At 38.7% G+C, this 14298-nt stretch overlaps 1 protein-coding gene across 2 annotated transcripts in view; it reads left to right on the top strand.

Annotated features, from left to right (window-relative positions):
• si:dkey-112m2.1 (transmembrane protein 132D) overlaps positions 1-14298 on the top strand; it is a 140266-nt gene that overhangs the window by 99988 nt on the left and 25980 nt on the right. For both annotated transcript variants that reach the window (XM_067484941.1, XM_067484940.1), the window contains exon 5: positions 5234-5423. In XM_067484941.1, coding sequence (XP_067341042.1) covers positions 5234-5423 — 190 coding nt within the window. The remainder of the gene's footprint in view (positions 1-5233; positions 5424-14298) is intronic.

The raw sequence follows: 14298 nt of genomic DNA, 5'->3' as shown, positions 1-14298 counted from the left end.
GGACCTCTTCATATTTTCTAGCAGCCAGGTTTGCATCAAAAAGTCTGCTTGGTATAGAAAAAGAAAGTGCTGAAACAATTAATCAACAGAAGATTGATTATTCCTCTAAGTGATCTTTGAAGCTAAAATGCATAATCAATTTAAATGAATAGAACAATGTGAAAATTTGCATTGAATAGTGGAGGTTCTGGAGAATGTTTGCATGTTAGAAATAAATTAAACATATTACACTGGGTTTCTATAAAGTTGTACAGACTGGACAGAACGGGTATTTAAAACTGAACCACTAACAACAATAATTATTACTAGATGTAAAGACACATCTGTCATGTGTTTTTACACAACAGACCCTCTGTCTGGACCTTCTTGGAAAGTAATTTTTACGCAGATGTCTTCATCTCTTGTTCATCTGTACTACTGTCAACACACATATGAAAAATCGTGTGTGGAGGGTCACAAACACAAACAACCCAACCACAGCACCACAAACAAACAAAATCTCATTGGCAGGAAAATCCACCACAGAAATCTGACTACACAAAAAGTGCAGTCATGGCCAATCTTTTTCAGCCAGAGATGTTTCTCTACAGCGTGTTCTCACACTGGCTGCGAAAACGAATTAGACACGTTAGTAAATCCCTGTGTGTGTGCGTGTGTGTGTGCGTGTGTGTGTATATATCGATCTATAGAGATACACACACATATACATGTAAAACACACACACAAACAGTTTTATCTGAATGGACCTGTTTCAGGTGTTAATCTCGGTCCACACAAACACATAGACATTCTCTTTCCTTCTATTGCTGGACTCACTGTTGATTCATTGTGTTGTTGAAAGAGATTCAGGTCTTTGATGTATCATTGTTGTCAGTGCTAACCAAATCACCACCGTGCATGAAAGGAACCCCTAGGGTCTCCGAAAGAGACAGCAGACTTTTCTTTCACTACCTTTCTCAGAGCAAGATATCCAGGGAGGTGTTAAGAGTGAAAAGAGAAAAACATGGCTGCATGTTTAACAGGGCTTTTGTGTTTCTCAGCTTCACGTTTATTTTCCTGTTTTTCGAACAAAGGGAATTTCATCCTTGTCATTTTTTTTCTGTTATGCCGCTTCTTCACGCACAGAGCTCTTTTGTTGCTACAAGGGTGTGTTTGAAATGTATCTTACAGAACTCAAAGTGTGCACATATTTGCCTCTGAGTGGATTCTTTTACCTTGTTCTGTTTGTGCTTTCAAACCCAACAATAGGACTGACAAATGGAGATATCTCAAAAGCCTTCTCAAAATGACGTGACCGATATTCCACCTCGTTTCACCACAACAAACCTGCTATGATACTGGCGTATTGTCACTGTGCTGCGTTTGTACTGGCACACTTACTTCTGTGATCCCTGTAGACATTTGGCTTTTTTTTTTCTAGCCTTTCTAACCCTGTTTCCGCTCTGGGTTTTTTGTCTCTGTCTCTACCTCTTGCACTCATTCCCATCCATGAGGCAGAGCAGGAGAAGTGATAGTTCCTAGTGAGTGTATAGAATTGTATTTTAATCGCAGTGAGAGCAGGGCACACGGTGCAGTTGTGTTTCTAATGAGACATGGAGGAAGCAGGCTGACCTCTCCAACCGGTGGGCTGTGGACATTTATCATCACCAAACACACTTTGTTTGAAGGAGTGAGGGTGAAAGAGAATGTACTGCCCTCTATTGGGACCAATGTAACACTGCAAGTCAGGAAGAAATGATAGAAGTTCAGAGCAAAGGCAAGAAAAACGCACAATAATAAAGTAAATGCAGCAAAAGATGGCTGGATAGAGAGAGAAGGGAATGTGTAGAGTTCAGCACTAATGCCCTGACTGTTTGCAGCTTTATTGTAAATCAGAACTGTCTGCAACAGATAATTGATTTGGCTATAATTGTACACCATAAGTGTAAACCACATAATCACTGTGCAGTCACTGCCCATGAGCCCAGTGTGTTGTAAGGCAGTGAAGAGCAACGCACTGTGGCTCTGAAGCACTTGGTATATCTGTCTAAGAAAGAATCTGAAAACGAAAAGAAGGTGATGGGTTGACTTGAGCTTCACCCAGTCCCTGATACTTCACAGTCCAGAACCATATGCCTAAAGTGGATCAAAAGTGGACATTTTCAACATGAGTTAATATGAATAATTGTACATAACTACAGAAGTTGCTCTCAGCAGTTTACTTGCTCTGTTTCGCTTTTGGTGTCTAACTTTGATTAAAAGGAAATTGCTTTCAAAGAGCAAAAATGAGCCTAGAAAGTGCTAAACTGCACTTTACATGAAAATGTACTTTAGAAAGTGCAAACACAGTGTTTCTAATGTGATGGTTATTTTGTTTTTTTTTTCCCTTGGTTATGTCATCATAAGTGATTTTGTTGGAGAATATTGATTTAGAACATTTTTATGCCTTACAGGTTTTTGGACTTTTTAGGGCTGGCTCGATTACCCAGACCGGCATGATTGAATCTCCTTGGGGCAAGTGAAAAGTAGTACTTCCTTAAGGGTATCACAGTAGTGTTCAAATAGGTACTCACATTCACATAATCATTATGTCCTGCAAAAGACAGGTATATACATATATAATTTAAACATAATGTGAAATGTGATAACAAGGAAGGCAAATGAAACGTTTATTCCATATTTAATCTTTGGGAGAAAGCTGGGTATTCCTATAGATATAGTTAAAGCATCAGTCTGTTATTCTATCCTAAAATAATGTATAGTGTAATTTCCCAAAACGGACTGTGGTGCTGAGCCCCATGTCCATTTGTTTGTGGTGAAAACATAAATCTACAAAAACAGGTCACAAAACAAATAGCTTCTTTTTAACAAGGCTCAGGCCAAAGCAGCAAGGAACTGTACAGTCGTTTTCACCACACATTATTCAAACTGGAGTTTCTCTAATAGTGCAATTGTTGGGGACTATTATTAGTCGTGGATTAATACACGTACACATTTGGCACTGAAGTGAGTGTTAATGGCAGTGGGAGGATGTACAATATGTGGTTTCAAATGAAAATAAACTATAGTTTCTATATGTTTATGTGACAAAGAAACATGTTACAGCAACAATGTGACCAACTTTATTAATAGCTTTTCAACAAAAATGGAAATCTATTGCACAAAGTAATTAATTGTGTGCTAGTAAATGTACTGTTGGTTTTACAGGACTTGTTGAGAATAAGAAAAATGGAAACTTTAATAATCCTTGTTATTATATGCAAAAACTTTTAGGCAGAAGGGGGCAGGACGTGTGTGTGTGTGTGTGTGTGTTTTAAGCACAAACATGGTAAAGAAGCCCCAACAGTGCCCTGTACTGTACGTCACCCAGAACCAACACCAACTGTGCTGTACTACACCTGCACGCTGTCTGTGCGCCCTGAACCAAGCTCCTCAGTGGTTATTTGAAAACATTCAGTATAATTCGGAACATTGTCCGCTGAAACTAGAAAGCGTTTCCTGCCTGACCCACATTCATCCACACTGATGTTGAGCTTCCCAAATGGTTCTCGCTTACACTTCTCTTCCAGAGTGGATCCTTAAATCTGCACTTTGAAGTGAGGCTAGTGTCTGAAGTGTGTATGCATAACGGAGTGTTGGGGGGAGTTCAAAATGCAGGCTTGGCCAAAATATGTTGGCCCCCATGCTCAGTTTGGACTGTCTCCAGCTCTATTTTAATTGTGTGAACTAAACCACAAACAATACTTCTTAGGACAGAAATAAAAGAGGATGGCATACTTTTAAAATAACTTTACAATAAAGAATATGCTTTCTTGTCCAAACATGTACGGTAAATCCGTTGCCTCTGTGATTGTGTTCTGAAATTATGAACGTATCTTTTAATTGCCTTTAATTTTTGGTTTTACTGTCGTGTAGACAAGCAGCATCACACAACAGGAAGCCATTAATGCAAAATGTGGAATGTGTATATATATATACTTATACTATATACTATATATATCTATCTCAATAAAGGATGTACTTGTGTCTGTATTTGTGTGTCTGGAAAAGGTGTTGCATTGAGTTAAGATCATGAGAAAGAGCACAGAGAGTGGATTCATTGTTTTCCTGCTTTATTTACATCTCCATCAGCTGGAAGAAAATTATTTGCTTGGCCCTTACATACTCTATGCAAGGGAAGCTCCATATTGCATGAGGAAAAATAAATTACTTCTTTTTGCCAACATCACAGTTCTGTGTGAATGTGAGAATGAATTTCAATAGTGCTGTGATTAGTTTCATATAAGAAAAATGCTGCACAACCATCTTTTACCTGATTTATTTACATCAGATTAAAAGGTACTATTATTTTCGTAGATTCCGTTTCTTCCTCCTTGTATTCTTCCCATTCCTATTTCACCTCCACGCTTCAAGATTGTCCCATAAAGTATGATAGAGTGGGTCAGTTGCTGCATAGCGAAATCTCCTGACTGTAGTAAACGAACTGCCACATAATATTTAGGCACTTTAAACGTTATTAGCAGGAAAGGTGGGCTGGTGGATGGACTCTCTCACAGTGGACTGGAGTTTTGGTCCAGTGGGAATTAGCTGTTATTGTTGTTGCAGCAGTGATGTGACACAACATTATGGAAGTACAGATTTTTAAGGCATTTCATTTTCTAACCATTATCATCTTTATTTAGTGCCTAACCATAACCCCTTCCCCTGATGTTTTCGTGCCTGACTCTAACAAAACCACTTTGTTTGCACAGTTTAAATCTCATGTTTTATTGAGCAAAAAAAAAAAAAAGAAAGTACAACTGGACGCCCTTCTGGCTTGTAAAATCCTCATTTCAGCGGAAGCCTACATAGAAACAAGGCAGCACTATTTAAACAAATGGCTTCCTGGGCTGTGTGACAGGTTCCGTGACGTCTTTAGGTGTTAAAGTTGGAGGTATTGTTGCCACTCTAACTTTTTCCTTGACTTGCTTTATTCTTCCCTTCATTCATAATCAAGTTCTTCTTTTTTTTTGTCATTTCTCATGTGTTATTTTATGGTCTCATTTTTTACCTATTTTGTCCTTGACCTAATTTGTTTTCCTGCTACTTTCTCATTCCTTTTCACTCCCACCTTATATCTCTCGCTCTTTTTTTTATTCCTCTAGCTTCTGTCTTTTCAGTTGCTACCTATCATTCTTTGCCTCCCATTTTCTGCCTACCACTTTTATCAAAATCCACTTCTGACACACATCTTCTTCCTCTCTCCCCCTTGCAGCATGGAGGCGGCAGGCTACCAGAGAGTGTTGCAAGTGGACCTGGAGGTGAATGGGCTAATGGTCACTCAGAGTGGGAGGGAAGTGACATGGCAGGTGGAGTATCCCCTTACCCGCACCCTTACCAGCGAGGTGCAGACCCTCATCCGCCTGGCACCACAGGACTTGGGTGGCATCGTGCCATTAGCTATGGTGAGGAGTGGGTGATTGAGCTGTGGAAGCTTGTGTAGATATAGACATTTGTGCTTCTGTAAATACTGCAATGAGTCTTTGTAGTCCTGTAAATTTTGTTATAATGCAGGTTAAAGCAGGATTACATCAGGAAGTCTATGGGATTTTTGAATGGGTTTTTAGTTATGTTTGAAATAAAGTCTTTGGTTAACCCAAGGTCAACAGATTTTGAAAATTCATCAGTAATTATCACATGCACACTTTTTTGAGCTTTTATGTGTTTTTTAAAAAGCGAGTGGCTAAATGAGACGGTTGTCTGGACCATTACACATCAGTCATTACAGCTTCATTGAGTTTATAATTCATGGTCACTTGCTTTATCAGGTCACTATAAGAAGAAATGCTTTTGTAGAAAAGGTAAGTGCACTAAATCAAATTATAAATTTAGTGGTGGTAACACTGAAGTTATGCAACCAAGTTGTAGTTCTTTTATAGCCTAACAATAGCTTTTAACTTCTGGTGGTTGTACTTAAGCTTCAACTGTAATTGAAGTGGTGTTCATCTGTGCAGATTTTCTTGCTGCACAAAATGGGTAAGTACCACAAAGTTATGTTTATCGAGGAGCTTTTTTCTGCTGTAATTCAAAAGTCAATGGAGGAGTCCCATTGGCTTTATGTTGAGGGAATTGGGAAGACTACAAAAAAAGTCATCCCCTTGAGAACATTATTTCATTCTTTGTCAACTTTCAGGGGACTCAAGTACCTTCTTGTGATGAATGTGGTCTGTTTCTCTGGTGAAGTGGTTAGAGTGGGATCTGTACATACATCTTTTTTATTCATTTAATATTCACAATAGCTTTTGAAAAAACGAATAACAAATGGTATATCAACAGTATTTCATTTGCTCCATCCAAGATCTGCTAATCGTGCTGCCGGACAGTTGTAGTCACAAATGTAAGGCACCGCTCCTCTACAAACCACAGTGGCAGCAGCAATACAACCTGACGCTCTTGAGAATCATGACAGAAAGTCAAAACACAGCTTCCTGCTCACAAAAAAAAAGCAGGTGACGTCAAATTCACACTGTCTATACCCAAAGACTTCACTTTTGTTCTTGCCCCTTATAAACACTGTAAGTCATGTTTTTCCTGTGAATATTAAAACATACCACATGATCACAGCAGACAGTGTCCAATCCGACCCACTTAGGAGTTAGACATTGACACAGAGACCTGCAGCTATAAAACTGCACTAATTTGGGTCTTGCTTAATTGGAATTTTTGGATACATTTAACACCTCAAACAAAGAGCATTTAGTGTAGCCACGATGTGCTGGGTGTTCCTACTTTAAAGCCTTAGCAGAGAAGAAGCCACCGTCTTCTAAGGTCTACCAGTTCATACCTCATTCCTATTAACAAATTAAATAGTTTTACTTAAGGTTAGATTTTTAAATTGGTTTCTGAACTACTGGGGAAATACTATAACAGGGCTTATATGATTCCTACTGTTCCTGTTCCTACTGTTGGTGTGAGGCAGCTTCAAATGAAAGCTGAGTTAATTCACATCATTGTTTCATTTTAAATCCAGCTTGCTGGAGAAAAGCACCACCACAACAAAAACGTGTCACGGTGCTAATATGTGCTAAATGTAGAAACAATAGAAAGGAGAGGGGAGAAACAAAACATCAGATCACAAAAGCATCCAAATTTGGCAACTAAAGAAAGTAGAAGTTAAATTACCAACTTGTTATAATAATATGTACTACACTGATAGTTAGGGCAGTTACTGGGCAACGGCTTCTTCTATTTTAGGGGGAGGGGCAAAAATACAAATTCGCCAGTACAGTAACAATGTTGGTGACCAAGCAAACTGAATCAATTTAAAAATGGGATTTTCCTACAATGTGAACAGGGAATTATTCAAGTGTTTAAAATATAATCTACTTTAGCAAACATCGGATTTGACTAAGAACCATCCCCTGCCTTGTACTGAGGGCTTAGCCCCATCACTGTGGGTTTGATGATCACACAGCCAGTTGTAAGTTTCTGCAAGTAGGTGAAACAAACCCGCTGTAAAATCCACAGTTCTTTCTCTCACTCAACCAAATGCATCTGAGTGTTTTTGCTTATTACAATTCAATGGCCCCTTAAAAAAGCCAGACAGAAGTATTTATAACACAAACTTGCACTTTTCCATTCTAATCTGGTTAATTCAGTTCTTAGTTTACTGAGAAGTTAATTGACTTTGGATTTAGTCAGTCCAAACATGGATGGATTGGCAAGTGGCTTTAGATTGCTAATTGTATTACGCTAATTACTATGTAAACATGATAAACTGTTGAATAATTGTTTTCCCAATTTGTTTTCCCAAAAAGAGAAAAGAAAATTTGTATGCTGTGAAGAGATAAGAAATGTTTTAATTTTCCCCTGTGATGATGGCCATGTAAAAATCACATGCCTTCAAGCACATCATAAACTTTTATTATGGCTATTGGGTGAGACAGTGACTGCTGATTTATGGTTTCTGGCAAGTAAAGTGATCTTGAAACGTCGACTACATTTTGAAAACGTTTTGTGTGTGTGTTGGTAGTCCTGGTAGTCAGGTGTGTAACAAAATGTGATCATTTGCATTGAATTAGAAATGTGACATTAAAGAAAGTTTGATTTTCAATTAATGTGCTGCTAGAGTGAATTCCACAAGGAAAGTTTGACCAAGTAAACAAAGAGCAAAAAACACATGTCTCATTGATGAAAACGCAATAACTGCACACTATTTATTATGAGAACAATATCTACAGTATAAACAGCGGGAACAGCAAAGATAATAACATATGAGAAAATATCAAGCAATTATATTGCTCAGGTCCAAAATAGGATGGATAAAGCCTTAGCTAAGTCTATAAAATATGTCTTAAAGCCTGATTAGATTCCGTGAGAGGCTCAATTATCTTTAGTGTTTTTTAGTGATTTAAACATTTAATCAGCAATCTAATTCATGAGATTTAGGACATTTTTCAAGGTTAGTGTCCTAAACTAAACATAAATTTTTGATGGGTTACATGAAGATTATCCAAAAAAAGAAAAAGAAAATAATCCAGTAAAATATTGTCTTAAAAGTCAGGGATCACAGGAATGACAACCACGCTCAGCTGCAAACAAACCTACAATAACATCCGAAACAAACACATTTGCTTACACCCACTCAGACACACAGCTGTGACCGTGCGCTGATGCTCATTAACCACTAACTATGAGAAGGCACCAGGTCACAATTCTAGTAGTGAGTAAAACCAACTGAAGGGGAGTGGAAATAAATAGATTTTTAGATTGGATACGAAAACACCAGTCTCTAATCACTTTCTGTCTGTAGTTGTCTCCATTACTGCTGAGATACATGTGGTTTGTGGAGGTGCACATGGCGCAGTGCAATATGAGACACACTGACGTTTTATCTGGAATGAATTGGGAGCCCCCGCAGCGAGGATAGAATAAGCATCTTCTGGTTGAGGTTTCCTGATGTGGGCAGGATTCTGCAATAGAAAATGAAAATGTTGAGAAATCATGACTTACAGAATTAAAGCACCTCTAAAATTTTGCTTTGAAGTTTGTCCAACTTTCACTTTTATTTCCTTTTAACTTATACATTTTAAAATAGTACATTGTCACAAGTTTGAATTTTTACTTCGGTACTTTGACAAGAAAATATTAACTTGTACATTGTGCTCCTAATACTTTCACTTGACGTGATTTTCATGATACCTGAAAAGTTAATGCACCTTTAAAATAGTACAGAGCAAAAAAATGTAATTTATACTTTTGCCATCTGAAAAAGTAAAAATGACAATGTGACAGTTTTATCATCAGTGTGTCTTTACCTCTATTGGAATGTATTGAAACACCAAAACATGTACAGTGGCTGCCATAATCTCCATTTCTGCAAATATCATGTTTGTATTTTATCTGTTTGACCATCAGTGACATTTTCACTGCAGTGAAAACAATATAAGCAGAAATAAGGTGATAATAATGTGACACTACAGTAGATGCTTAGGTGTCATGGTTGTGCTACATTCCTCTGCAGCTGTGCAATAATTCCATTATTATCATTTTTAAGCTTATTGGCATTTACACAATAATGTTCAATTACTCATCAAGTTTAGGAAGTGCGTATTGCACTTCCAGACCCAAGTAATGAATTAGAAGCATATATGTCAGAGTCAGCAAATAGTTTGATTAAACTGGGTGTTAGTAGTTGACATCAATCTTCACCTTCGCAGCACAACTTGTAGGTAGACACCAATCACTGCGGCAGCGCTTGTCTGTGTACAGAACGCCAGACACTTCTCTTCAATAAAACTCTCATCTCTTTCTGATCTGCTTCTGGCTTCCACTCCTGCACTCCTACAGAGAAGCACATGCATGTGCACATACAGAGTGTCCCCCTGCCAAAAGTGAAATGCGGGACTCAAGTTTTTCTCCATGCCTGTTGTGTTTCGACAGCTGCTGTAAATTGTCCTCAAGGATAACTGACTGAAACTGTAACAAATATGTTTATAGCACCAATTGGGAGAGGTTCGGTGAAAAAAGGTGAAAGTGATGGGAGAGGGGAAAAAACTCCAGGAAGGAAGCCATTTTAGGAATAACTTGCCAAATACATGTAAGTTGTTACCACTGGGTTATTTTTTTAAACTCAGACTTTCAGTTTCTTAGAACCTACAATCACTGTATAAAAGCAACAAAAAAAAAAAAGAGAGAAAAACCTAAGGGAAAGAAAAATCAGTACCTGATAGTCATCTTGCAGAAATGGACAAAAGCCATCATCTCAGAACAGGTTATTTTCCACAGAGCAATTTGTATTGTAGTTCAATCAATGGCGCAAAATGTTGTCTTTTAATGGATTTTTTACAAGGCCAGCTCAGTGCAGGAAACATTTATCTTAACGTGTAATTTAACATTCACTTTTAAGTTAAATTGAAAAAGGGAGAAAAACTCTAGCACTGGGATGAGTTAATTAGACTTGTACTTCAAGCTGTCTCGATTGTTTCAGGAACATTTAATAGATTATTCTTGTCAATCGGGAGAAAATAAGAGGGTGCTGTGCTAATATCCGGAAATCACACTTTTTATATTGGAGGATTCTAAAGAACATGTGGATTTGTATGAGAAACAGGCCCGGTCTGTAATTGGTTTAAGAAGAGTGTGTTTTGGGAATTCAATAATTTCTAAAAGTCACCTCGGTTTGATCAGATGAAGAGTTTTCGCAGGGAAGTGTATCCTTTAGAAAATGTGTCACCTCTGGTGGTTCAGTTTATAAGACACTCCGTTTGAAATATTTTTAAATCAATGGATTTCGTAGCCCAAAAGCTCTCAAATGATCAAATGTGCAAACTGAAGACGAGAAGCTCAAAGAAAACTGTTACCCTATAAGAAGCCTTACACAATACAGTAATAAGAACCCAAAGACAAATGAGAAGTGTTTGCCTAATAAGATATTGTTTATTTGTGTTTGACAAAAAGGGAATCCAGGGAGAAAGCTGTGATGTGACTCAGAGTGAAACCTGGAACCACCAAGGTAGAGAAGAAGAGAGATGGAGGAAGCTTTTCAGTAGCAGGTTTAAAAGATAGCACATGCAGAGAACATGCCAACTTAGAGTCTGCTACTTTTGCTGCATCCCACTATAAGTTTTTAATCTCACTCTTGCTGTGTTGTCTCTCTATTCTCACATTAGAGGAGGTAGCCAGTGTGGCTTTCATTGCTCTTTTCAGTGCATGCCAAATGCTATCACCAGCATTTTCTTCATATCCACTCACTATATCCACATCCACTTCATTCCACTCAATAACATTAAGTTTATAGTGTTGTGGGACTATTAGCACAATCGGGCCCGTTAGCAGGAAGCTCAGCATTAGCTTTGTTTCTTTTTTTATTTTCTTCTTGGTCACAGGTGAGTGCCTTTTTCTGGAGTAATTAGGGCTTTACCAAATATTGCTTTCTTCATGGTGACTCCATACCAGCAGATAGTGACTGGCTGACGGAACAAGGACAACAGAATTAATAAGAAACTGTGTCCCTGCAGGCAAGAGCAACAGATAAAAAGAAAGCTGTTCTCATATCTGTAATTCTCAAACAGCGCTATCGCAGCATCAGGACTGGCCAGCGGTATTCTAGCTGGCTGCCATCAGTCACACTGTCAGGAACTGTATTTGGAAATGGTCTGGCAAAGCACTAATAGGTTGTGCATGGAGGCTATCCACTAGCATCCTAAGTGTCCTCAAGGCAGAATTAACCAGCTGCATGCGGCCATAATGCCCCTTCTAGCTTAATTAAATCCTCTCGTGTATATAAAGGCCTCTGATTTACAGCTCTCTTTCTCCCGTCTCTTTTGACAACATCAATTCTCCATTTCACTCTGCTTCTTGGTGGATTCACCAGGCTTGTTTCTCATCTCTGGTCTTGATCATGTTACACCTTAAGTCTGAGCGGGAGAGAGAAAAATAGACAGAGAGAAAGATCAAAACAAGGAAACTCTGTTCAGCCCAACAAAAGTTTTAGCCTTATTTGTTTAACTGTAGAAGAATTTGTTTGTTTGTTTGTTTGCTTTTGTGTCGTTTTAGTTTTCCGCACAGTTTTAAACGTGCCCACAAGGCTACATTTGAAGTGAACATGATGTTCTGCATAAAATGCCCTAATCTGGATCTGTGTAATTCAGTGACAGTTTCTGAATTACCTTAAACCATCTGGCATTTTGGTTCTGCCTAAATGACAAATGCCCCTCACAATTTCCTGAATCTCAAGTTGATGTTTTCAAATAAAGCAAATTCTCACACTACTACTACTCTCCTTTCGGCTTATCCCGTGAGTTCGGGGTCGCCACAGCGGATCATTGTCCGCATGTTGATTTGGCACAGTTTTTACGCCGGATGCCCTTCCTGACGCAACCCTCCCCAATTTCTACCGGGCTTGGACCGGCACTGCATCGCTGGGGAGAGGGAATGGGCTGTTAGGGGTTCAGGGTCTTGCCCAGGGACTCTTCGACATATAGCCAGGGCCGGGGATCAAACCACTCACCCTGTGGTCCGTAAGCAACTGCCTTTACCAACTGAGCTATAGCCGCCCCAAAGCAAATTCTCACACTAACTCCTGAAAATATCACAAAATGAATTTCAGACAATTAGTTTCCCCTCTAATCAATACATTTCATAAGCTAAAAAACATTTCAATATTGTTAGAGACAGCAACCTTGGAAAAGTGAATTTAAACCTGTACAAAATTATTTTTGTTGCCACCTGGGAGTTCACCAACTTCTGTAAGTAATGCCTTATCTCCTAAACACATTTCCAAATAGACTCCTTAGCTGTAAATATTCTATTGCTTTCAGCAACTATTTGCTTTGTCTGTGAACCAAAAGAACAAAGCTGTAAACAAGAAATCAAACCCATTTGCATGCTGACATGTGCCCACCTTTGCATTTCACAAATTGTGCAAGTAGCTGTAAAAACTACACAATCCAATGCATCACTTGTACTAGTAAGTACTTTAGAAAAGAGACTTTTACCCTTTTGCTCAGAAACTGTGGCCAAGTTTCCTTTGAGCAATTTGATAACCCTCATTTTCTCTACCACAGTTGGTCTGTGGCCGGAGTAGGAGTCATGGCATCTCCCCAGTGTGAATATTTGTAACTGTGTGCATGAGGCAGTGTTGCAAAGAAAGAGCAATACTCCAAAGATGAATAACACACATAGTGTTTTCCTGTGTACAGCGCACACACACACACACACTTTATTTCACTCCTGCCACCCAACATCTCTCTCTTGCCTCTCTCAGGACCTGGGATGGAGCTTCTGTTTATGTCAGTCAAGCTTTACTTTGAAGCTAAGCCTGTCCATTCTGTAATTTGTTGTTGTGAGTTTGTTTATTTTTCGGTGGCTTGCCTTCCCTCACCCTTTCCCGACTCTGTCAGTCTGGCTTCAGAGTGTTTTCTTTGGCAAGGGCCAAGGTCCAACACAGTGCAGCTCTCTGCTTTATTCTAATCAAAATGCCCCCAGAAACAGTAGAGGGGTCCTAAGGATATGGACAGGCTTTATCGGGGACTACCAATTTGCCACTGCTGACTTCTCCTAATGTTAAAGGGCTGAGAAAGTATGATGAGGGAAGGACAACAGAGGCTTAATATTTAATCTCGCTAAAAGTATTTAGAGTTCACAGTACCCAATAACAAACCCAACAGATTGTCAAGCCAACAGGTTGGGTAATAAATCAATATTTAATTAATGAGGAGAGTATAAATCACTGTGAGTCCTGATTTAATAATCAATTGTGGTATTTCTTACTCTTGGTCAAGGCAGAATGCCCCCAAACTTCCCCCAACTCTCTATTTGCCAATACTGCAAGTGTAGCTCCTTTGCCAATTGTGTTAAATCAGTGGAGACACAGGAGTTGATTATTCAGCTTATTTCATGCTCACAAAAAGACTTCAGATTCAACTAACATGCACTTTTGTGAAATTGAGTGTATGCAGTGTACGTGCAAAGGAGTTTCAATGATCCTAGAAAATGATTCTGTAAATAAAGTAGTGTTTAATTTATCAACACCCATCTCCCCGAATTAGGATTTTTCTCAAACTGTAATTTAAAGTTTCAGCGGCTGCACATGAAAATCTTTCTCACTTGTAAGGGGAAAAAAGTAAATTTCCATCTTTCTGCCCATTCTATCACATCCCGTTGTCATTTCAGTTATCAGCACATTGCTTTGGCTTCTGACTTCATCTTTGCGGTGCAGAATAACTTTGCTCCTGTGCCTTTTTCCGAAGCCATAACCATAAAAAGATTACGCTCTACACTGCTCTCCCTGCTGTTGTATCACTCTTTGTGAAAAGGTGAAAAAAAAAAATCATTGGA

This window comes from Channa argus, chromosome 18 (assembly GCF_033026475.1).
Source record: "Channa argus isolate prfri chromosome 18, Channa argus male v1.0, whole genome shotgun sequence".
NCBI lineage: Eukaryota > Metazoa > Chordata > Actinopteri > Anabantiformes > Channidae > Channa > Channa argus.
This window is presented reverse-complemented; position numbering and strand designations above follow the sequence as displayed.